This window comes from Lissotriton vulgaris, chromosome 1_1 (assembly GCF_964263255.1).
Source record: "Lissotriton vulgaris chromosome 1_1, aLisVul1.2, whole genome shotgun sequence".
Classification (NCBI taxonomy): Eukaryota; Metazoa; Chordata; class Amphibia; order Caudata; family Salamandridae; genus Lissotriton; species Lissotriton vulgaris.
In genome coordinates, this window is record NC_141685.1 from 370,542,777 (window position 1) to 370,566,338 (window position 23,562).

Below are 23,562 nucleotides of genomic sequence, written 5' to 3' on the forward strand. Positions count from 1 at the left end.
ATCCGGAGGCGAGCAATAATGATGTATAATGGTTAGCACGAATATTTTGTATCCACCTAAAGATAAAGTAGAAAGGATGTCCCAGGAGCGGAAGATACTATGGAGGATGATCTGGTCATAGCATTGCCCGTGAGGTTTGATGAAGATAGTGACGCTCCTGGTAGAAAAGGACTGGTAGCAGTACTCGACCGCCAAAAGACCGCACACCGGTATGCTAGAGTGCTTGCATTCTAGCATACCGGTGTGCGGTCTTTTGTGCTCGCCTCCGGATATTTTATCAACTTGTGGAGATAAATACTCGCTTCCTTCACTATTGCTCTCATCACCTTACCATCTACTCACTGGAAGTTATCCTCGTGGAGCTTCTACAAATGTCAACACAAATAAGGATCTGAATCTAAGCTACCTCCACTATACTGTTCTACCACCTCCTTTTCTCTGATGTCATAACATCATATGACAAGCTATAGGACTACATCGTTCCACATCTCAAGATCTTAAGAAGCTGCCTTTACCGACTGACCTTTTATATCCACGCCACACCTAACTGTGAGTCCTGGACTCTTTGAAACTCTAACAATAGACAGTCAACTGAAGAAGGCTCAAGAGCCGAAACGCGCGTAGTGGTGTCTACCGCTTTGCCTTCATCACTGTATATATGTTTCATGTCTATTGATTTTGTATTTTCTCTTTTGTATTTTTTAATTCGAGACTATATAAAATTTAAACACATAATCACTTATAAAAACTATATATACAAAAAACAGTAGAAAACAAAAGAAAAATAGTCAACAATAAACAATAAAGCTCTATCAGAAATTATTTTGCTCATTAGTTTCTGTACACAAGTGGACTTAATATACTGTTTCATTCTAGGTTTTTATTTACAAAAAAACGTCAATTGTATTATCTAATCAATGTCTGTCACTTTGCTATAGACCTTTCCTAACTCTGTTTCTTCCCTATGTATAGCAAGTGCTACTATATTATATAGGGGTCCCCTTTTTCCAAATATTTAATCATTGAATGGGTTACATTCTGCAGAAAGTCAAGCTGTGTGACTTAGTTCTTTCTCTCTAAGAAATAAGAAGTGAATGAACCCAAATGATACTTGTCACCGGAGCAGGGGCGGCAACCCTTACACAATGATACAGGAGATAGTGAAGATTCAGGCAACGCTTAGTCTCTGAGCCCACAGTAGTCAAAGATTCCCTTTGGTAAAAGGTCCCTATCTAGACAAAAATAGATGACTCTTCAGCAACCTGCTGAATTTTATCAACGAACAGGCAATAACTCATTGAGTTGAAGGCCCCTAGACATACCCTGCAGACCCTGTAAGGGTCACTCAGAACTGTTTGCTAAATGTATTGCTTTAAATAAGTTGCTGGTTAGATTCATGAAAATAAGAATGTGCGTCATTTATTTATCCAGTCAAAATCAAGAAAAAAAATTACCTTTCAGGTAAGAGAATGAAAAAAACCTAAAAGCCTTCTAAATACAGGGAAATCAGCCAGAAAGTAAGCAATTGGGAAAGAGGAAGGCGTCATCATACCTTGAATTTCTCTATAAAAATATTGCATGTTGCTGAATACATAATCCTCAAGTAAATTTTGCTTAGTGGAACAAAAAGATGCAGAAAACTCTTCTTGTACTTGATAAAAAGGAGCACTATACCACTCGTGAGTGGTGTACAAAAACTTCTGTTATGGAAATTAAAGCTTCCCCTGTACCATTTGAATGAATTATTGAATTAGGTTTCTGCTACAGCTGGAGTAGAGTCGGCATGTAGAATAGCGTGGCTACAAATTGCTCGGAGTTAGATTAAAATCAAATATAATTATAATGGACAAAATACTGCTCTTAATAAAGAGGAGTAGAACAGTAACTATGAGGATATGGCAACCATATCTTTTGCACATGAGAGCAAGGATATCAAATGAGAACACTGATCATCGTGTTAACGGTCAATTATTACTTTTATTGTATCAAATATGAAATTAGTATTGTGAAACATGGTATCAAAGCAAATGGTTTGTTTCATGCAAAACGTTATAGCCCAATAACACCCAGCCTGCACCCCAAGGTCAATGCTTGCATTTCCTTTGCATGTCGGGCAGCTTAACACACTCATTTTACTTCTTCATCTTTACTTGGTGTAACAGAAGAGTGCACGGTTTTAACTCCACAACCAGGATTGTGGTCATGAAATGATCCAGATGAGACCGTTCTACGGCATGTAGAAATAAATATGAACTCCTAATAGTTACTGTCCTCCGCCATATCAGCTTCAGGGCTGAACCTCGTCAAGACAACACATTGTATGTAGTGGTAAGTATGAGATTCATTTCTACTGCATGTAACATATGTGCAGTGGTGAACCCCGCTACCTCTCTCACCCCCTATTTTTCCCACCAGTGCACCCTCCTCTAAGAACACAGATATAAAGCAAAACAACTTTACATTTACTTCTTTTGGACACAGAAACCTCGAAGCCGTCATAAGTGCTAAGGGCCCTACCTCTTTTTCACAGTCCCCCCGCCCCATCTCTCACTTTGCAGGGACCTAGCCCTCTCAAACCACCGCCCCTCAAACTTCCCTTGCTTGAGCTGCAGAGACAGAGGCTCCTGTGGGCCATCAATGTTCAAAGTGGGGCCTACCTAGTGCTCGTATTCTTCCCCACGCACTCCCTTGGACAAGATAGGCCAGCCACTCTTCAGAAACCAGCACTGGAGCGGTCGGTCTTCATCCTCATTGTGCACTGCTATACAGGTGAAGGGAGCACCTTGCTCTTTCCTCAAAGTTCCTCGCACCATTTCTCACCCATTTCAAAGACATCCTAGTTAGCAGGAATATCAATTAACCTAATTATTACAGAAACCAGGAAGAAAGGGAACTTCAACTTGGAGCCCATGCTCTAAGCTCCCCACCCCGCACACTGGAGGCCTATGTTCAGAATGACCAACATTAACTGGTTTATTAGATCACCCACCACAAGCCCAGTGTGATCAGTATCGTGTCATTACAAGCCTCGTAAAGGCAGGCATGTGGTAGCCAGAGGACACGAGACTCAGGGGCTCTTCAGAACCTCCCAGGAGCTAGACGTTTTCTCAGAACCGCAAACAGCAGCTTAAAAATGGCAGCGTTACCTAGACCCAGAAAAAAATCCTATTTATCGAAATCACGGCAACTATCCAAATACAGGTTTTAAAACATTGCCCTTAAGCACATATTTATATTATAAATAATACTTATGACATATAAATTGAAATCCTCGAAGTAAAACAACCTATGTGATAGAACAGAACTCCTTTCATACGTAAAATAGCCAACTAAAAATGACAAAGCTGTTGAGAGAAAAATATTTTACCAATACAAATGAATGCTAAAACAGAGATGGTCTGATTCAACACACTTGATTCACTTGCATTTTACGCATCAGCAAGCACATGATTTTATGCCAACCTCCCTTTCATTATTTTATATATATATCAGGCGCACTAAATGTGCGGTTATTGATTTCACGATGACAGCCAGGAATCCATACAGCCATTACCAAAACGAAAACACGCAGCCTTCCCATGGGATCAGTAACCAGGCAGCAAGCACACAGATTCTCAAAAGACAATTAAGTGAACTCCAGCTGCACAGAATTCAAGGTCGTCCTCGCCTAAAGAGCACACAAACAAACCGAATAAGATCTATTCACAGCTTAGGAATCTACCTCCACAACCACCCGCACTATCAATATACGGTAGGAACATGTTTAAAGCAATAGGGTGGTACCTTAACAATTAACCGCAGACACCCTTTCCACTTCTTGAGTTTCCAAAAACCTAAGCACTGACAAAGGCAACCGGTCTTTTTTTTAACACAATGCAAAGCTTCTATGTGCTGATCATTAGACGTGTTTTTGTAGCGATGAATAAGATTCCAAACACTTAAGTAACGTGGTCACCTGCTAAAAGTCAGATCTGATCAAAAGCAGTACGTGCTCAGTTCACCATTTGATTTGAAAGGCTAGCAGTCTGCTTTCCACAAACAGTATATCCGTTGCCTCAAGAGCATACAATTATGGTTTGCCAAGAACATTGTGTTACTATTTACATTCCTTACTAACTCAGATAACACCAAATACTCAAAAAGCACCGAACTCGCGTGGGAGGCAGGCAAAAGCTAGGCAACTGCTTAAAGGTCCCAATTCACAGTTGAAAGACAGATTTCAAGCTTAGGAGACCTACGACACTATTAAATTGTGAAAAATGGCATCCGCATTAACAAGACAAAGAGTTTCCGCATATAATAAACCAATGGAGAAGGATGCCTGGAGAAAACGGAAAAGGAGGATCACACCTTTACAATTTGGGAAGTTTTCAAAACCAGACCAAAACTGAGATTAATTAGGAATATTGTTAACACTTAATTAAGCTTAGGCAAAATGTATTTTCTCCAAAGTATGATTGGTATGACTGTAGCATGTAGCACTGCTGCAGTCATGCAGTTTTTGGTCCGTTTGGAACTCTTAGCACCAGCTTGTTTCAGTATGAAACAAAGGACAGGCGTCTCCCAATGCCAATAGAGGTATTTCTTAAAGATAAGATGTGTACCTAATATAGTCCACTAGGCAGTCAAATGTTCTGACCACTATCTAAGTATTATATAAAAAAAATAAATGTGTTTCAGGAGAGATTGCATCCGTGGAATTTACAACTTTTTTTTAAAAGGCCTCCATTCAATAACAATACAATTTATTTTAGAATTTTAGATCTAAAAAAAGCTGTGTTGGAAAAAATATCAAACCTATTCAATACAAACTATAAAAACTAAAATCACTTATTGTACAAATGTCCAACACACTCCCCACACATTCTCTTCCCCTACTGGAGCAGCACAGACATCTAAAATGAGACAGCGACATGCTTAGAAAGGCTTCAAGAAAGGCCTTATCTAAACAGGAATCTATAATGAATCAATCATTTTTCTATTTCTAAACCAAATTAGTAAATGGGTTTCATCCTGTACACTATTGTTTTACTCCAAAGCGAGGTTTAATTACAACCTTCATCAGAACACTCAATAACTAATACTTGCTCTACAAGACAATTTTTCACCATCAAGATTTTGTAGTTCGAGATCAAAATATATGGTAGCCGAAGAGAGATCTCTACAAAGACAATAACAACATACCTTAAACAGTTATTACACTCGCCCCTTAACTATATTTGTGGCTTTATGATTGGTTATCGCCTGAAGACTATTGTCATAGAGTTTTAGTTTCTTTCTGTGGTTCTGAAGCAAGTACACCTATTTCATGTATACAAGATACCAGCTCAGCAAGCTTTTTTGTACACCTGGAGCCTCAGAGCTGCCAACATCACAATGTTTCTGAATGTCTTGTGCCGGTGGTACCATTTGTATTTGTACCTGAAACAGGAGCAGTCCTGGATTCCTATATACAGCCACAAGGCAATAATAGTACCCTTATGCTGTTTCTGTACACCTTGTACAAGTTGCAATGTTGCGGTGACATTGTTTCTGTACTTTAGTCACAGACAGTGCATATTATATGTACATTCAGTGCTAGGAGAAGGTATTGCTAGTGGCAAACCTTTACTGTATGTCTTGTTTCATTCGGACTGTCAAGGACTGTGTGCCTTTTATCGGGGTTTCGTGTGGCATCACAATGACAGGCTAGGTTGGGTTGAGTGATGTCTTACAAAACCACAATGCCCATTCAACAGACCCTCCTTTTTCAGTTAAAGACTAGTTGAAAGGACCTCTCAGAAGGGTAGGCTATGGAGGAGCGTTTTGAGAGACTGTATAGAGAACACGAGCCCCTATTAGGGAGACCACAGGATGGAACTGCTTTTTGCACATCTCTTCTCAAAGTGGAAATGATGGCAACCAATTCTGGGCAAGGTTGTCATGGCCCATGTTCTGCAGTCTGGCAGCAGAAGCGAATGATCCAAAATGTGCAATTTTTCAGAGATGGTCCAAATTGAGGTACTACCAGTTTTGTGATGTGGCCCGATCTGAGGCTGGCTTGTAGATGGTGTAATATTTTGCTTGTCTCAGTAAAAGCGTATAGCAGAGTGTGTCTAATTAGAGATTGCGAAAGCCACAGACTGATCGATTTATACCACAGGTGGGAATTTCTAACATATTAACTATCTCCCAAAATAATTCACCTGATTCACTGCAGACCTTTTTCCCCGTGGCTTAGCCAGCTCCAAAAATTAAATACCTTTAACTCTTCCCCAGACAAAGTTTTGGGTGAATATGTTTACATTTGAAGAAAGTAGTTTGCTGCATGGAACTCAATAAAAACTGCCTATGACAAAATAAATTTGACTTACCGCTGCAAATCAACAATTTCATTGCTTAGGGAATCTAGTTCTTTAATAGCAGAGAAATCAGCTACAGGACTTGGTCCCAGGTTTGTCTAAGATGCAAAAAAAAAATATTTGTAATTCTTGGTAATCCTTGTACTCACGAGTTTTACATTGAAACAATGGTTATCCCAGACAAGAACACTTTAAATATAGCGTAACAAGTATTCTTCGAAAAACAGCTCATCTGTATATAGCAATGGAGACAAAGAGTACATATTTACGGTTTGTATTTGGCTAAATAAGGCACATTCTACATTAAAATGTAGTTAATGGTGAGGAACAATGCAGAAGTTGATAAGAGGAGGAGAGTCCTGTATGTTGTAAAGACCTGGCCCTACAGCAGTTCTGAGAAAATGCAACTGAGGAGAGGCAAAAATGATCCTACGTTTACAAATGCTTAACAGGGTCCTGAACGAGATAAAAGATATACAAAATACATGATGAATTAACTGCCTGCATGAACGCCTCCTTCGCAAGAGAACCTCAGTTTCCTTGAGTTAAATGGTTATTGACATCCAAGTCACACCATGAAAGGGCAAAAATTAATGATTAGATTATTTGATGAACCAACCACTATATACGATGCCAAACTAGGATTTGGAAACATCATGGAGGTGACATATTACTGGAATACTATAACATAAGAACGAAGTGGAGGTCGGACAAACTGTACAATCACAATTTTCTGGTGAATAAAATAGCAAAAGAAATAATGGGCCAGAGACAAGACAAAAACTAGTTTTGGATCAACTACAACATTCTAGGGATTATGGTGAAACTGTGAGGTGGCTATAAATTTTGAAAGAATGGAAACGCAAGTATATCTGGCTTCCATGAGTAAGGTCTAGGACACATCAAGAAGTACATGTAGATGTTTAAGCAGAGCACATCCAATGTTGAAAACAGGAAGGACATGGACATGTATAGTCCGCGTTTCCGACCAGAAGACACAGAGGCCGAATGGCGCACCATAGTCACATTTCTTCACGAGCAAAAAGTGATTACCATTTCACTTAGTACACAACTTTAACCCCTTCGCTGCTAGGCCTGTGAAAGCCTTTTTTTTGGCTATTTGGGGTAGTTTGCGCTTAGGCCCCTGTACCTTTTGTCTTTTTCTTCCAACATCCTAAGGATATTAAAGGTACCCACTAGTGCGGATAGGCCTAGTGTTCATGACAGGGAACACCCAAAAACGTACTGTGGGGGACTTCAAAATTATCGATTGTAAAACTACCTGGTTTTACGAGAGAGTCATCTGCGCTCTTGGTCCCGCGCTCAGCAGCCATCCATGGAAACCTACCAAACCCAAACATTTCTGAAAACTAGACACCTGGGCAGTCCAGGGTGGTGCGATTTGCGGAGATCTCCCAACAGAATCACATTTTCCTCAATATTCTGTGTGGGAAAGTTGTAGGATCACTAGACTGACACAAATTTCCTTCCACCCAGCATCCCCCTTTGTCGCCTGATAAAAATGGTACCTCATTTGTATGGGTGGGCTTAGGACACAGAACAGGGAAGGGCCTAAAATGTATTGTGGATGCATCAGAATTGTCTATCGCAAAACTACCTGGTTTTGCGAAGGAGTCACCTGCATTTTTGGCCCGGAATCGGCATGCCATCTAGGGAAACTTAGGAAACCTAGACATTTCTGGAAACTAGACACCTGGGGGAGTTCAGGGAGGCGGGATTTGAATCGTGCCCCTAATGTTTTCCTACCCGGAATCCCTAGCAATCCTCAACTTTAGCTAAAAAAGTAAAATCTCTAACATTTCTGTGTTGGATCACCGTGCTGGCACACAATTCCTACCACCCACCGTGCCCCTTGGTCTCCCGCTAAAATGATCATGTCACTTGTGTGGGTGTCAAATGCAGGGCCTGCCTAAAATATATATAAATAAAAATATAGCACTTCGAGCTCACTGGGCTATCCCCTCAATCTCTACATTTTTGGCTCTTCTCAGTCGCAGGCTCTTGGTCCACCCACACAAGTGAGGTATCATTTTGCTCAGGAGACTGACGGGAACACTGGCTGGTAGGAAATTTGGGGTGGCCCAGTATTCTCAGACAAACTGTGGGAACATTTTTAATTTTATTTTAGCTAAATTAGATTTTTGCAGAAGATTCTGGGAAGGAAAATGTTGAGAGATCCATGCAAGCCACACCTCCCTGGACTCCCCTGGGTGTCTAGTTTTCAGAAATGTCTGGGTTTGGTAGGTTTGCCTAGATGGGGCCTGGGACCAAAAACACAGGTGACTCCTTCGAAAAACCAGACACTTTTGTGATCGAGAATAGTCTCCACAGTACGTTTTGGGCCATCTCCTCCCGCAGGCACTAGGTCTACCCACACAAGTGAGGTACCATTTTTATCAGGAAACCTAGGAGAATGCTTGGTTGTAGGAAATTTGTGGCGGCCAGAGGGGATTCTGGGTAGGAAAATGATGGCAGATCCACCCAAGCCGCACCTCCCTTGACTCCCCAAGGTGTCTAGTTTTCAGAAATATCTGGTTTTGGTAGGTTTCCCCAGATGGCCGCTGAGTCTGGGCCAAAAACACAGGGGACCCCTTGAAAACCATGTTATTTTGTGATCAATAGGTGGGCACCTGTGTTCTTGGTCCCGGGGGCTTGCAGAAAATCTAGGGTAACCTAAAAATCCCAGACATTTCTGAAAACTAGAAACCCGTGGGAGTCCAGGGAGGTGTGGCTTGCATTGATCCTCAACATTTTCCTTCTTAGAATCCACTGCAAACCTCAAATTTAGCTAAAAAGACACATTTTCACCTAATATCTGTGTGGGAAAGTTGTGGGATCACTGCACGGCACAAATTTCCTACCACTCAGCGGACCCCTCAGAGTTGGGGCATTAGCATGTCCATTTTGGCCAGCCCCCACCCCTATATACATTAAAATACTGGTACCTAGTGTGCTTTCAACCCCCACGGGGTATCGGATATGGGGCTTTTGCCCCACATCTGCCTCCTGGGGGAGCAGAGAGCTGGATTTCTTTTGGGGGGTGGGGGAAGAGGGGCATTGGCATGTCCATTTTGGGCAGCTCCCACCCCCTATATACATACAAATAAAAATGGTGCCTAATGTGTTTTCTCCCACTCCGGGTGATGGATCGGGGGCTATTGCCCCCATCTGCCCCCTAGGGGTGGCATAAAGACAGTGCTAATCTTTTTTTGGGGGGTGGGTCATTGACAAGCCCATTTTGGGCAGTCCCCACCCCTACATATATAAAAAAAAAATCCCTGGTGCCTAGTGTGCTTTCTGCCGCCCCCCCGGGGGGGGGGGGGCAGATCAGAGGCTATTGCCCCCCTCTGCCCCCAGAGAGGGGGCAGAAAGACTGATTTTTTTTTTTAGAGGGTGGGGGCATTGGCATGCCCATGTAAGGCAGCCCCCACCCCTATCGACAAAGAAAATCCAGGTACCTAGTGTGCTTTCTGCCCCTCGGTGATATGGGGAAAGGGGGGGTTCTGGACTGAAAGACTGAATTATGTCCAAAACATGGGGGAGGGGGTTCAAAAGCCGCTGATAGTCATTGCAGTGAAAAAAACTAAACAGCCTTGGGAGCTCCCGAGGCTGATCAGGGGGAAAGGGAATCCCTGGGGGATTTCCAGGGTCATGTGCTCAGACAGTCTGAAGCGTTTGACACACAAGCACTGTGGCGTCAGATGGCTCCCGGCTGGTCGGCCGGCGCATGGAAGGGGTTAAAACATGGTTGATCCACATTTTTATTTGTGAAGTTCAATATGTATATCTTTGCTGGCAATATATTCACATTCAATCATGTTCCTGGGACAGTTTGCCATTATTTAATGTTTGCATTGTAATTAATTTACTACTTGAATCTCATATCTTCATTGATTCCTGTTGAGACATTGTCGCATGTTACTACGTTTATCTAGGCCTCTACTGGGACTACAGATGTCTCCTGTGGTTGTTAAAACCATAGTCGGAGAGGCATTCATGGAGGTACACCTTGAAAAACTATTTATAACAGTAAACCTAATCCCCCGGAAAAGGGCCGAAAAATGGAAAAAAGCCACTATAAACACTATGGTCCGACTTATCCTAGACTGCATGTGCAGTCACTCCCCTAAGGACTAGCACTTCTAGCAGAGAGATGAGCAACATTTTAAAATCCATACATCACAGGTGAGCATTTAATAATGACGACACAAATGTATCTGCTTTTGTTTTGCTTAAGCAGAGGAAAGGAGGATACACCAGGATAACCAAAATAATTTCATAAAGAAGTGTGGCAACTTCCTGTTTGATCATTACCTGGGAGAGTGAGGTGATGGAGCTTCAGAATTACGACACTTGGGTTAGCACTTAAAATGGAATTGTATTTATTTGTCATCCTATTCATTTTCACTCTAGGTAACGGGCACAAAAAAGGCAGAAACATCCTAGAGAAAACCCAGTTTTTAGTATTGGGAATAATGCAATCTAAGCAGTCCTCAACAGATTTGTTTATTTCAAATATGAAGGTCAAAACGATTAGATTGAAATCTAGGCAGAGTGGGGCTAGCACAATCATTAAGTGACCAGGGACTCCAAAGAAAAAGTCCTGAGAGACTTAATTGCCATTGGTAAGGATCCTACCACCTTCTGTTGAGTTTATAGACTACATGAAGTGGTTCTATCAAAAAGAAAAGCACCACTTTATAAGATCCTCAGAAAAGCTAGACAAGTAATACATTAAATTAAAATGTTCTGTTTTATAAATTACAATAAATGTGGGGAAGGGAAGAACCTGTGGAACTGAAATAACATGAGAACTGCATGCACATATATATTTTTATGGTGCAATTAACTTTTTGAGTGCTGTTATAGAATCATGTTATGTGACTATATAACTGAAGATAAAATTGTTCGAAATGGTGTTCAATAAAATTAGATACTGCGGACAAACCGATCCATATGACAGTTGACTTATGAGAATAACTATTGATTAATGTTCCATTGGAAAACCCAGGTACGATGGTACTACTTTCAAGGTGGTATTCTCTGTAGTTCCTGTTACTAATAAGACAGTGTTTCATCAAAGGGATTGACCTTTGATATGCCTAAAAATTGAAACCAGTGTAGTATATTTTATGGATTTTTTTAAACAAAGTTAGGAGTAAACATTATACATCAAAACAACATTTGTGTATAGTGTCCCAAGTGACGAAGGGGAACCTAATCTAAGTGACAATGTGAATATTATATACAAGGTTTCCACAGTTTGTACAAGTCGACCATTATCAAAATAATTCCATGTGACCCTCAAAATAATGTGGGGACTCTTCAGGACTATTGATGAAGGGACATCTGAATTTATGATTGCGCAGCCTTGTGAAAATGATGTGCCACACATGAGGAATAGAGGAAGGAATATGCTACTTACCAGTATGCATCTATTCTTGGCATGTAGGGCTGCTGACATACATATCTGTGCATAGATTGCCACCTAGTGTTGGGTCCGGATGATTGCACCTTGTTGTCCTGGAAGAGTCTTTGAAGTATCACAAGATAGGTGGCTCCTCCCTTGGACTACAGTGCGCATGGGCATCCTCTCCATCTTCAGATTGTTTTTCGCCATTGTGGCAGAGATGGAGTATAGTACAGTAAGAAATGTGCATGCAAAAGAGAATGCTACAGCTGTAACAGGCACCGGGGAGGAGGGTGGGCGATATGAATGTCAGCAGCCCTACATGCCAGGAACAGATGCATACTGGTAAGTAGCATATTCCTTTCGAGGCATGTGGGCTGCTGAATTCATATCTGTGCATAGACTGTATAGCAGTATCTCCTCTAGCGGTGGTCACCTGTGCCAGCTGCAGCAGTTTGAAAAAGAGTTTTAAGAACAGCCTGTCCTACAGCAGCTTGCTGTTTGGAATCTATGTCTACACAATAATGTTTTGTGAAAGTGTGTATGGTAGACCATGTGGCTGCTCTACAGATATCCTCAAGAGGAATATTCCCTAGGAAAGCCATGGATGCCCCCATTTTGCGTGTGGAGTGTGCTTTTGGGGGGACTGTTAAAGTGCATTTAGCCTTTTGGTATTTGAATGCATTTAACTATCCATCTGGCTATTCCTTTATGTTGTGGTGCGAAAGCAACAAACAACTGTTTTGTTTTCCTGAATGCCTTTGTCCTGTCAACATAATATAGCAGAGCTCTTTTGACATCTAGGGTGAGTAGGGCTCTTTCAGCTACTGACTGTGGATTTTAGAAGAACACTGGCAGTTCTATAGATTGGTTGATGTGGAAATTGGATATGACTTTTGGCATAAACTTAGGGTTTGTTTTAAGTACTACCCTGTTTGCGTGTATTTGTATAAAGGGTTCTTGAATAGTTAGTACTTGTAGCTCGCTAACTCTTCTAAGTGAGGTAATAGCAATAAGGAAAGCCACCTTCCATGTGAGCAATTGTTGTTCACATGAATGTAGGGGTTCAAAAGGAGGCCCCATAAGTCTGGTGAGTACAACGTTGAGATTCCAGACTGGTGAAGGTGGGTTTTTTGGAGTAATTACTCTTTGGAGGCCCTCCATGAACGCTTTTATTGCTGGTACTCTAAACAGTGAAAGGTGTCTGTTTTGGAGGTATGCTGCTATAGCAGCTAAGTGTAGTCTTATGGAAGAATAAGCTAGGTTGCACCTTTGAAGGTGCAATTGGTAGCATATGATGTTTTGTATAGAAGCATCTAACGGATTGATTTGGTTATTGTTACAGTACATAACAAATCTCTTCCATTTAGCAGCATAACATGCCCTAGTAGTTGGCCTTCTTGCCTCCTTAAGGATGTTCATGCAGTCTGGAGGTAAGTTAAGGTATCCGAACTCTAAGACTTCAGGAGCCAGATCGCTAGGTTCAACTGATTGGGATCTGGGTGTTTGATTTCTCCATGGCTCTGAGTCAGAAGACTGGGTGTAAGTTTTAGACTTTGATGAGGCACTACTGAGAGTTCTAGGAATGTTGTGTGGCTGCCTTGCCCATGCTGGAGCAACTAGGAACATTGTGACTGACTGTTGCCGGAGTTTGCGTGCCACTAGTGGAATTAGTGGAGCTGGGGGAAAAGCGTACGCAAATCTGCCTGACCAGTTCATCCATATCGCATTGCCTGTGACAATGGATGTGGGAACCTGGCGGCAAAGTACTGGCATTTTGAGTTTTCTTTTGTGGCAAACAGGTCTATTTCTGGGTGTCCCCATTTTTGAAAGAATGGTTGGAGGACTGGAGGGTGAATCTCCCATTCGTGTAGTTGCTGGCTGTGTCTGCTGAGTAGATCCGCCATCTGATTGTCCTTCCCTGGGAGGTGTTCTGCAAGGAGAAAGATTTTTTTTAGAATTGCCCACTTCCATATGCTTTGCGCTAAGTGAGACAGTTGTAGAGAGTGTGTTCATCCCTGTTTCTGTATGAAGTACATGGCTGTCATGTTGTCTGTCCGGATCAACACAGTCTTGTTGTACAGGTGTTTCTGGAATGCTTTTAGAGCTAGAAATATTGCTAGCAACTCCAAAATGTTGATATGCAATTTTTTCTGCTGGGTTGTCCAAAGCCCTTGCACTGTGTATTGGAGTACGTGGGCTCCCCAACCTAACAGTGATGCGTCCGCTGTTATCACTATTTGTGGAACTTGCTCTTGGAACAGTCGTCCTTTGGAAAGGTTTTGTGGGTTCCACCACTGCAGAGAGTTGTATGCCGACAGTTTACCAACATAGGTCCTTTAATAATCCTTGAGCTTGGTTCCACTGTTTTGCTAGGCATTCCTGCAATGGACGCATGTGAAGTCGGGCATGAGGGACAATGAAAATGCAGGAGGCCATCATGCCTATGAGCTGCATGAACACTCGAGCTGACAGGGAGTGTTGTGGTTGGAATTTGCGAATGAGCATTTGCATACTGGCTATCCTCGCTGCATTTGGATATGCCTTTGCCAGCGAGGTGTTTATAGTAGCTCCCAGATATTGCTGTATGTGGAATGGCTGTAGGTTGGATTTTGGGTAGTTTATGGAAAAGCCTAAGCTGTGTAGCAGCTGAAGTGTTTGAGACATATGGCTCTTGCACTGTTCGTACGATTTTGCTTGTATCAGCCAATCATCCAGGTATGGATAAACGTGAATGTGTTGTCTCCTTAGATGTGCAGTTACTGTCACTAGACATTTCGTGAACACTCTAGGAGCTGTGGTCACCCCAAAGGGGAGAACTTTGAATTGATAGTGCTGGTTTTGGATTGTGAACCTGAGATCCTTCCTGTGAGAAGGATGTATAGGTATGTGCAAGTATGCATCCTTGAGGTCTAAGGTTGCTAGGAAGACTCCTTGCCTTAGCAATGGGAGGACTTGCTGTAGAGTGATCATGTGGAAGTGCTCCGAAAGTATATACTGGTTTAGGGGTCTGAGGTCCAGTATTGGTCTGAGGGACCCGTCCTTTTTGGGAATGAGAAAGTATAGTGAGTATACTCCTGTTCCTTGGTGCTGGAAAGGGACTGGCTCTATGGCCCCCTTTTCCAGCATATTTTTCACCTCTTTTTGTAACAGGGTGATGTGTTCCGTGGACATTGGACGATGTCTGGGTGGTATGTTGGGTGGAGTAGAAGTCAGTTCTAGACAGAAGCCATACTGGATAATTTGTCTTACCCACCTGTCTGAGGTAATGTTTCAGACTGGTAGGAACTGTTATATTCTTCCTCCGACCTGTGTTATGTGGTCTGGAGGTAGTGTATTGAAGTCACTGTTTTGTGGCAGTGGAGGCTCTGTTATTGCCTCCACGTCCTCTCCCCTTATTGCTATTTCCTCTGTATCCACCTCGATTGGGACCTTTATTAAAGGTGGACTGGGTATTGGCTTTATATGCAGAGGCACCTTGTGACATGTTGCCTCGTGCAGTTCCTCTGTATTTTGATCGCCGAAAGGAGCTTTTATGCTGTTGGAACTGCAGCGCACCCATTGATTTTGCAGTCTCAGTGTCTTTTTTCATCTTATCCAGAATATTATCTACTGCTGGTCCAAAGAGGAAGTCCGGATTGACCGGCTGGTTTAGAATAGTAGATTGCACCTCGTTTTTAAAGCCTGAGATGCGTAGCCATGTGTGTCGTCTTAGCAAGACATTTAAAGGAAGCATTTGTGATGTGCTTCCCCTCCTGAATAAGAGCATCAGCTTGTTCTTTGAATGGCTCAGGTAGATGTTGCAGTATGCTCTCTAGTCTATCGTAGTTTGCCCTATCTTAGCGAGCTAGTAGAGCCTGCGTGTTATCGATTCTCCATGAATTGGCTGCCTGTGCAGCCACTCTTTTTCCTGAGGCTTCAAGGATTTTTGATTCTTTATCGGGAGGTGGTACTTCTTCAGTTGTTTGAGAGTTAACCCTCTTTCGTGCATTAGCTACAACAAGTGAATCAAGTGGTAGTTGACCTCTAATGTATGTGGGGTCTGTGGGGCAGGCATATATTTTTTCTCAAACCTAAGGTTGATAACACGTGCTCTAGCTGTATCCTTAAAGATATCAGTGGCGTGTTTTAGTACACCCTTTAACATAGGGAGTGTTCTAACTGTTCTCTCAGTAGAGGCAAATGTGTCAAAAAGGAAATCCTCGTCTATTGGGTCACTATGCATATCAACATTGTGGTATAGTGCGGCCCTGTCCACTAGTAGGTTAAATGCTACTTTATCATCTGTGGGTGATGGTTTAACTGGGTAGGAGGAGGTGTCAGGGATGGGATGTGTATCATATGTGTCTTGTTGATTGTCCCATGTGTTATCTTGTGTCTCTGGGTCCTGTGGATAGTTATAATCATGCTCAGGATCCTCTTCTGCATAATCTACATTATACTCTGACTGTGTAGGAGAGTAAGGGGCATAAGGCGTGGTAGGCATAGTAGGAGAGACAGGTTTGAAAGGTCTAAGTGGAGAAGTGGCAGAGTCTTTCTTTTTCTTTAGAGGAATTGGTGAAGAAGGTTCAGTGTCCACTGGTCTCTTCTTTTTGCGGTAAACTGTTACTTTGCCAGTCTCAGGGTCTATGTACAGTTTTGATTGTTCCTCTTCAATAGGATCAGGGTGAAAAAGTTCTTCTTCCACTGTCCTTGGTTTTGGAGTCGAATCCTTGGGTTTTGTCTTTTATGGATCGACGTTTGTTTTGGGATCAACAGGTTTTGTCGGTTTGATAGGCTTAGGTATCTTTTCAGCCTTCTTCGGGCCGAGGCTTGGTTTCGGATCGACTGGACTTGTAGGTCGGACCGTTTTTTCGGAGGTTCAACCTTTTTTGGTTGTTTGTCCTTTGTCAAATCGATTGGTTTCTTCGGTTCGACTGGGTTCTGTAGTGTAGTTCCTATATTCCCAATAGGCTCTGCGCATTGGAATAACATAAACAGCAGTGTAGACATAGGACTGAGGTAATCTACGTTTCTACTGACTATGTTAGACTTAAATAGTTTTGTCAGCTAGCTCAGAGGTCACTAGAAACTTTCTCGAATGTTCAGGAAAGGGTTAACCGTCCTGATTTAAACAAGAAGGGATTAGTTTCTGACAACCGCATAAACATGACAACTTTGCTCCCTCAGAATAAAGAGTGTATCTCTAGAGTCGTGTAAAAACAATAGTCAGCTATTTCACTCAGTCAATCGTGCATGCTTAATACACCAGAGTGCAGAGAAATAGAGAGACGGGCGTTTTCAATAAAAGGTGTTATTTTATTGAGCAGTCTTCTTTCTCATGCAAGAGAAATGAATTGCCACAATTGCAATACTTATTATAAAGTAAAGTGCGTACAGTAAAAGAAGTATTATGAAATAATACTGTAAAAGCATTGATATGGTTTCTTAGCCATATGATACTTTAAAATGGATAAAATATATACATACATAAAAACATTGACTAACGAACTCAACTGGTGCTTCTAAGATACGCCTACCCCGGTGTACCTGACCTAAGCCTAATACGTGGGAAGGAGTAAGTAAGTTGCAGTTTTAAGTTACGTTAGGTTTTTGCCAAGAATCGGAATCAAGAATTCTCTCTAAGGTTTTAATCAGCTCCGTACCTTGGTTATAGAATGAAGGAGGTCTTGTATTTTGCTTCTCAGGCCTCGAACTCCCAGCATCCCGCGAGGGTGACTTGGGAACACCGGAGCAGGATTTCCTCAGCTGGAGAAAAAGACATTGTCTCCCTCAGTGCGTCGAAGGGAGGGTTTTTTTTCCTTTGGCTCTAGCAACAGCTGGGCTCCTGGGCAAGTAGAACGTCGCTCTGCTCCCCACCACCGTGTGTTTGCTTAAGGCAACGTTGGTATACTTATACCTGAAAGGTGCCGGGTTTGACGTAAGGTTGGACATAAGACGTCACTAAGAACTAACAGTTCTTTCTGGACTCCAGGAGTTCTTCTGCAAATCAAAACAAAAGCAGGGGGAATTCCCGGGCTGCTGGAGGCTTGGTTCGTTTGAAGAACGCGTTGTGCTTTCTAGGAGTCTATGGGAGTAGCCTTGCCGTGTTTTGGACTACATGGGCTATTACTAAATATGGATAGGATTCCTATGCCTTTATAAGGATATTATTTGTTATAACCACATAAGGGCATGAATCGGGAATATCGAATTAGGGTCCTAGATAGAAATACAACACCCACTCCATGTATTAATATCATCATTACTAATAAATAAGCAATATTAAACATACGATGCATGTGTGTTTTCCAACCCACCCCAAAATACATAAATTGCTTTTGAAAAGGTGCATGGTTTATACACGAAAATGAGTATTGGTACGGTACGTTTTTTCAAGCATGGTTATCATTCAGTTAAATGCATATATATATTAGCTGAATGAATTGCGAAAATTACACATGAAATGGCTCTGTATACAGAAAAGAAGGTCTAGACCATTTCCTCACATATTTATACGATACTGTACATGTGCTAGAGGCGGAGGTAAAATATTGTCTCTAAAAATAGAAGCTCTGTTCTCTAAGAATAGTTCTACTTTAAGCAGAGTACCATGTGCCGGAAAAAATGGTAAATATTTTTGATGTGAAAGAAAAATAATTTCGGTTTCAGGGGAAGAAATAGTTCCAAATGTTTTCAGTTGCTTTGTTTAACAGAACTGAAGACCAAATTCAGAGTTCAGGGAACGCTGTGTGCTGTTTTTTAAAAATTTTTTTTTTTTAATTATTCTCATTGTTCAGGGGAGAACATCATATCAGACAGGCTTGCAAAAAAATCGGTCTACAACATCAGGTGAGAGTTCGACCAAGTTTGAAAATGCTGTAATTGTGCAGTTGTGAGCGTGATTGCTATCATCGATGTTTGGATCAGCAATGCTCACAGAAGGTTGTACCTGTTTGGTGCTGCTTTCCTCTCGTACTTCACCGCCACCTACTCGTAATGGTGAATTCTCAACGAATGCAGTCATCAGAATAGGTAGCCGCTGGGGACAACAAGTTTCATGAGTCGTTACTGGACAAAGCAAAGTATCTATATCCATTGGTATACTGCTGATGGTAGTGTAAGACAGACGTCCAACACGCATTCTTCTCCGCATAGCAGACATCGAAGCACAGGTAAGATGCAATCCTGCCAGATTGGTCTGAATGAAAGAAAACAAGTTGTACTCAGATCTCTTAGCCGGGCTAATCCGAGGACCTTAGTGATTTTGTCTCGGTAGCGTATTGCTAGGATCGTTTCTTCCATCGTTGCTGGAGTCTTGTCTGTGGCTTGGCTTGCCATATCGGAGCAGAAGGAACAAAAATAAAATTCCTGCTACGAGTCCCAAAATTAAAGGTAGGCCGCCAAAGACAGAATGGACAAAATTCGGGAAGATGCCCAGAATGGTTTCAAATGGTGTTAACAGTCCCGAAAAAAATATCTTAAATACATGTGTGATGCCACTGGTATGAGACATGTTTAAAATTTGACTTAACATTTCTACAAAATGCACGGGGCAATTTGTCGATAAAAGGGTATGTATCTCTGCCGCTGTCCTTGCAACTTGCAGATCATAAGTTTCTTTGGACGAGGTCAAAGGCACAGTAGTCTGTAAAAGAATAGACTTCATTCTGCCTAAAGTATCAATTCGAATAGAAGAGATATTCACATAAGGCCATATTGCCGCCTCCATGTCTGGATTGCTGTTTGGATACAATACTTGCATACAGCTAACGACCCTGGAAGTAACAGTTACGAGATAGCATTCTCCTGGCACCATTCCACAACAGCTGTGGTCATTTATTAGAACGTAGCTGTCATTGGATACCTGCCTGAAAAGTGGCTCTATCTGTGTTGCAGGAGTGCCTTGCAGGTGACATGAAAGGTTATTTGAAGACCCTTCGCAGGCTCCATGCAGGTCAATACCTTGACACAGAAGTGTACCGCTTAGTGATTTTTTACAGTTATTACCACTAAGGAATACCTCCTTTTTCCCTTCAATATAACATTTGTGTGTGTAAGGTAAATCCCAGGTTGATTTGATGTATCCTTTACCCAACCTTTCATACTGGCAATATTTAAACTGGAAAGTTGTTATCGGAATTGTAATTGTTCTGTGTATTATCCATGCAATGACAGGTCTCTCTGACATGGTCAATGGTAATCTCTCAAGTTTTTCAATGCTCAGAATCGTATAGTCTGTTCCTTTTTGTGCCAAACTAATTTGTTTATCAGTAAGGTTAAAGATAGAAAATAATGACGTTATGTTGATTAGACGCCATGGCACGTAGCCTGAACGTAGGTTTTGCAATGTCCAGCCTAGCTGTACAATAGAACGCAATTGGGACTGACCATGTTGTAACATCAGCAAGTCTTGCTCTATTATATCTAAGGCAGATAATACAATGCTGTCCAGTGAATATATTCTGGAAGACAGTCGTTAACCCATTGTCCACTACAGAAAGTGATTTTTCCAAATTTATACGATCAATTTCTCGTATTTTTTCTGCTGTTTCAATTTGCTTTACTTTCCAAGCTTCTTGTATGCAGCATATATACCGGCCGCTATGAAACGTTTTGACGCTGTTTGCAAGGTCCCATTATAAAATCTCGCAAGTCAGCACCTTCTTTAAGTAAAGTCAAGTGTTGCTTAATTTCAGCCAGTGTGGATTTCTGTAGCCACTCAAGGCATAATTTTCCTACACTGTATGTTGTAACTATCCCTGGATGTTGTCTCTGGGAATATTTTGGGTCTGGCCTGGTCAGTTTGAACCCCTGTCTTTTGTTCAGGAATCTATCTTCACAGTTATTTGTGTCTGTGGACCAGATCAACCATTTTTTCCAATCAGGATTTCTTCTGTTTGGTGAAAAATATGGGATACGTCCATTTCCACATCCATAGTACTATTGCTATCGGGTATGGGCTTCGGAATAGACGGTTTATTTAAGTCTTATCTTAGCTAAACCAAGACAAGTAGTTTGTTGAATGGTATCATTCAGGAATATTATTTGTTCTGGGATCATGCAGGCCCTAAATAATGCTTCTAGGCCTTGTACTTGCCAATCTTTGGAACCCCAGATCGTTTTTGTTTCAATGTTGTTTTTCCAAAATTCAAAACCAAAATAAAACATTTTCAAAAAAATCAATTTAGTATTTGTCAACATTGTTTTCATTCCTGTCTTATTTAACATTTTAAAATAAAACGTTTCTGGATCACTGTTAAACCCTGAGAAGTATGGAAATTTCTCATAAAATGTCTTCGAACTTCCTTTTGGTGGAGTTGGACAATGTTCCCATTGATTATAAGTAAAAACATTCCTAGGTTGAGCAGATTTATGCAAATAGTGATGACCATAGTGATTGTAACAGTATAATTCTCCATAATTTGATGAACCCTGCAAATAATCATGTTCTGTGAATTTAGCTGTTGAGAAACAGAGGGAGGAGGAGGGTAAATAAAACTAGGTCGGCCTCCAGTTACATGTATCAAAAGATCAGGAACCCAGGGTGATGGATTCAGAGACCTAGTTTGTGTGTTATGGTTACTGCATAAATTATGTCAGTGCTTACCAAAAAGAAGAAAGAAAAATGTCTTTCTAGAGTCCCCTCACTCACCGGGGTTTCCCCACGGTGACATGCTTCATCATTGGGGCCAGCCCAGTTCTCTACGAAAAGGGGCGTGCTGCGACTAGCGAACTACGCAGGAGCACTTTATTTGTGAAAAGACTATGTGTGGTGTAAAGTGATGTGGTGGTGGAGTGGGTGTGTGAATTAAAAATATCGTGCTAGTGGGCCTCAACAATTTTATTCTGCTCCTAGTTTCGTATATTAAAATGGGGTTGACACTGCTATTTAACCTTGAGTAGGGTCAAATCAGTGTTCTTTGGTCAACATGTTTCAAGCTCCCCAAGCTTTTCATCAGGACAATACAGGGTACAGCCCTGTATATACCACTCCTATATTCTAATGAATAGGATTAATGAGATTATTCTTTATGCGCTGTTACTTTTAAAACATGTGTGTTATACATACGATTTGTACCTTAATGATGTTTCTGTAAAAAAGAATGACATGGTTAGTGGCAAAAGTCCCCTCCTTAAGAGCAAGGGGGCCACACATATAATTCACATTTCCTGTAGGGTGGTGGTGTCCCTTGTGCACCTTATTGGTGCGTGCAGGATCTCAAGTCCAGTGCATAAAGAAACGAGCGGTGTGAAATTTGTGGTTTTGTGAATTCACACATATAAACAACACTGGACTTAATGTGACTATAGACAAGACACACAACACGTATATCAAATTTCATCATGGTAAAGGCATATTTACATGTATTGGTGCTTAATTGCACTTCATGGTCTCAGGCGGGGGCGGGATCACCTCATGGAAGCATTGCTGTTGAGTTTTAAATGAAATTGTTAAAATAGCATTTTCACGAGGAAATCGCGTATTTGTGGAGAGTATGGGACCCTCGCTCCGATCGGGAAGTGATCATGCCCGCTTGCCCGTTGTGCAAAAGTACTTACTTCCTTATCGGTGAAACCGCTCGGCATTACCTACTCGTTCTCCTCCCGACCGCATATTGACGGCGGTAGGGTGGACGGTGTATTTGAGGCTGCCGCGTTTCCGGGTTTGGGAGTTTGTGAGAACTAGACTGTTCGATGCTTGGCGGCCATTTTGGGAGGACGTTTGCTTAGCGGAACAGGTCAAGAGTTGTAGATATAAATCAAAAACGCTTGTTGGGCCGTAATTCGAGTTGTTTTTGTAAAAAAATAATTTTTCTCGTATTAAGCTTTCATTATTTTCTAATTAGAAACCCGTAATTAAAAAAGGAAATGTTAGTTTCCTGTAGGTTAGGGTCTCTATTGATGCCGGTTTGCATCTCTGTGGTGGCTTGAGCACTTAGTTCCTTCTAAGTTCTCGAGAAATTGGTCTGTCATCCGATATTTCACTATCTCCAGAATTTTTTGGTTTACACTCGCAATCCCTATGGTGAGAACACAACAACTACAGAGTGGGCATTTTCCTTGCAACAATTGCAGTGTCTGCCATTTAACATCAGTGACAAAATCAGTCAGTTTCAATAACAAAAACCAAAACGGCCGTCAAGCATCGAACAGTCTAGTTCTCACAAACTCCCAAACCCGGAAGCTTAAACTGGTGTGGATACTTCAAGAGCTCAATCAGGCCATAGATTTCTTAGTCAGTTCTGTCCCATGCTATACCACCAGGTATTGGGTTGGCTGTGATGTTCACTGATGATAGTTCTCTTTTCTCGATGTGAGAGGATCTGTGAGACTTTAGGACCAAGTTGATGTTCTGACTTGCTGTGTCCATTGTACTATATTTTACGTCATTGAATTTACCCAAGCATAAAACCATGATGAGCCAAAGCAGGAGGAAAAGTACACCTAACAGTCCAAAATTCAATCCATGGTGAAATCATATTTGTTTCTTTTAGTTGGTCAAAAAGCTCAGTTATTTTTTCTTTGAAAGTTTTTGTTGCTGGCTTGTCTCCATGTTCACTTGGATCATCGGAAAAGTCATCAAAGTTGATAAAGTAGCCAGATGCAGTTCTGTCAATTGGTTGGATTGTTTCCGGATTTCCATTGATCTTTGCATTTTCTTTTGTTACATTTGTATAGTCTGAGGCTACATCGTTGTAGATTGGTGTATCATCATGAATTGTTGCAATTTGGGTTTCAAGAGGCACAAGTTCCATGGCTTTGTTGCATAGTCCTTTTTTATTTACTGCAGGTTTATCGAATGTGATT

At 41.5% G+C, this 23,562-nt stretch overlaps 1 protein-coding gene across 2 annotated transcripts in view; it reads right to left on the reverse strand.

The window, feature by feature from the left end:
* EPS15 (epidermal growth factor receptor pathway substrate 15) overlaps nt 1-23,562 on the reverse strand; it is a 916,228-nt gene that overhangs the window by 458,689 nt on the left and 433,977 nt on the right. For both annotated transcript variants that reach the window (XM_086952422.1, XM_086952423.1), the window contains exon 12: nt 6,354-6,439. In XM_086952422.1, the coding sequence (XP_086808548.1) occupies nt 6,354-6,439 (86 nt within the window). The remainder of the gene's footprint in view (nt 1-6,353; nt 6,440-23,562) is intronic.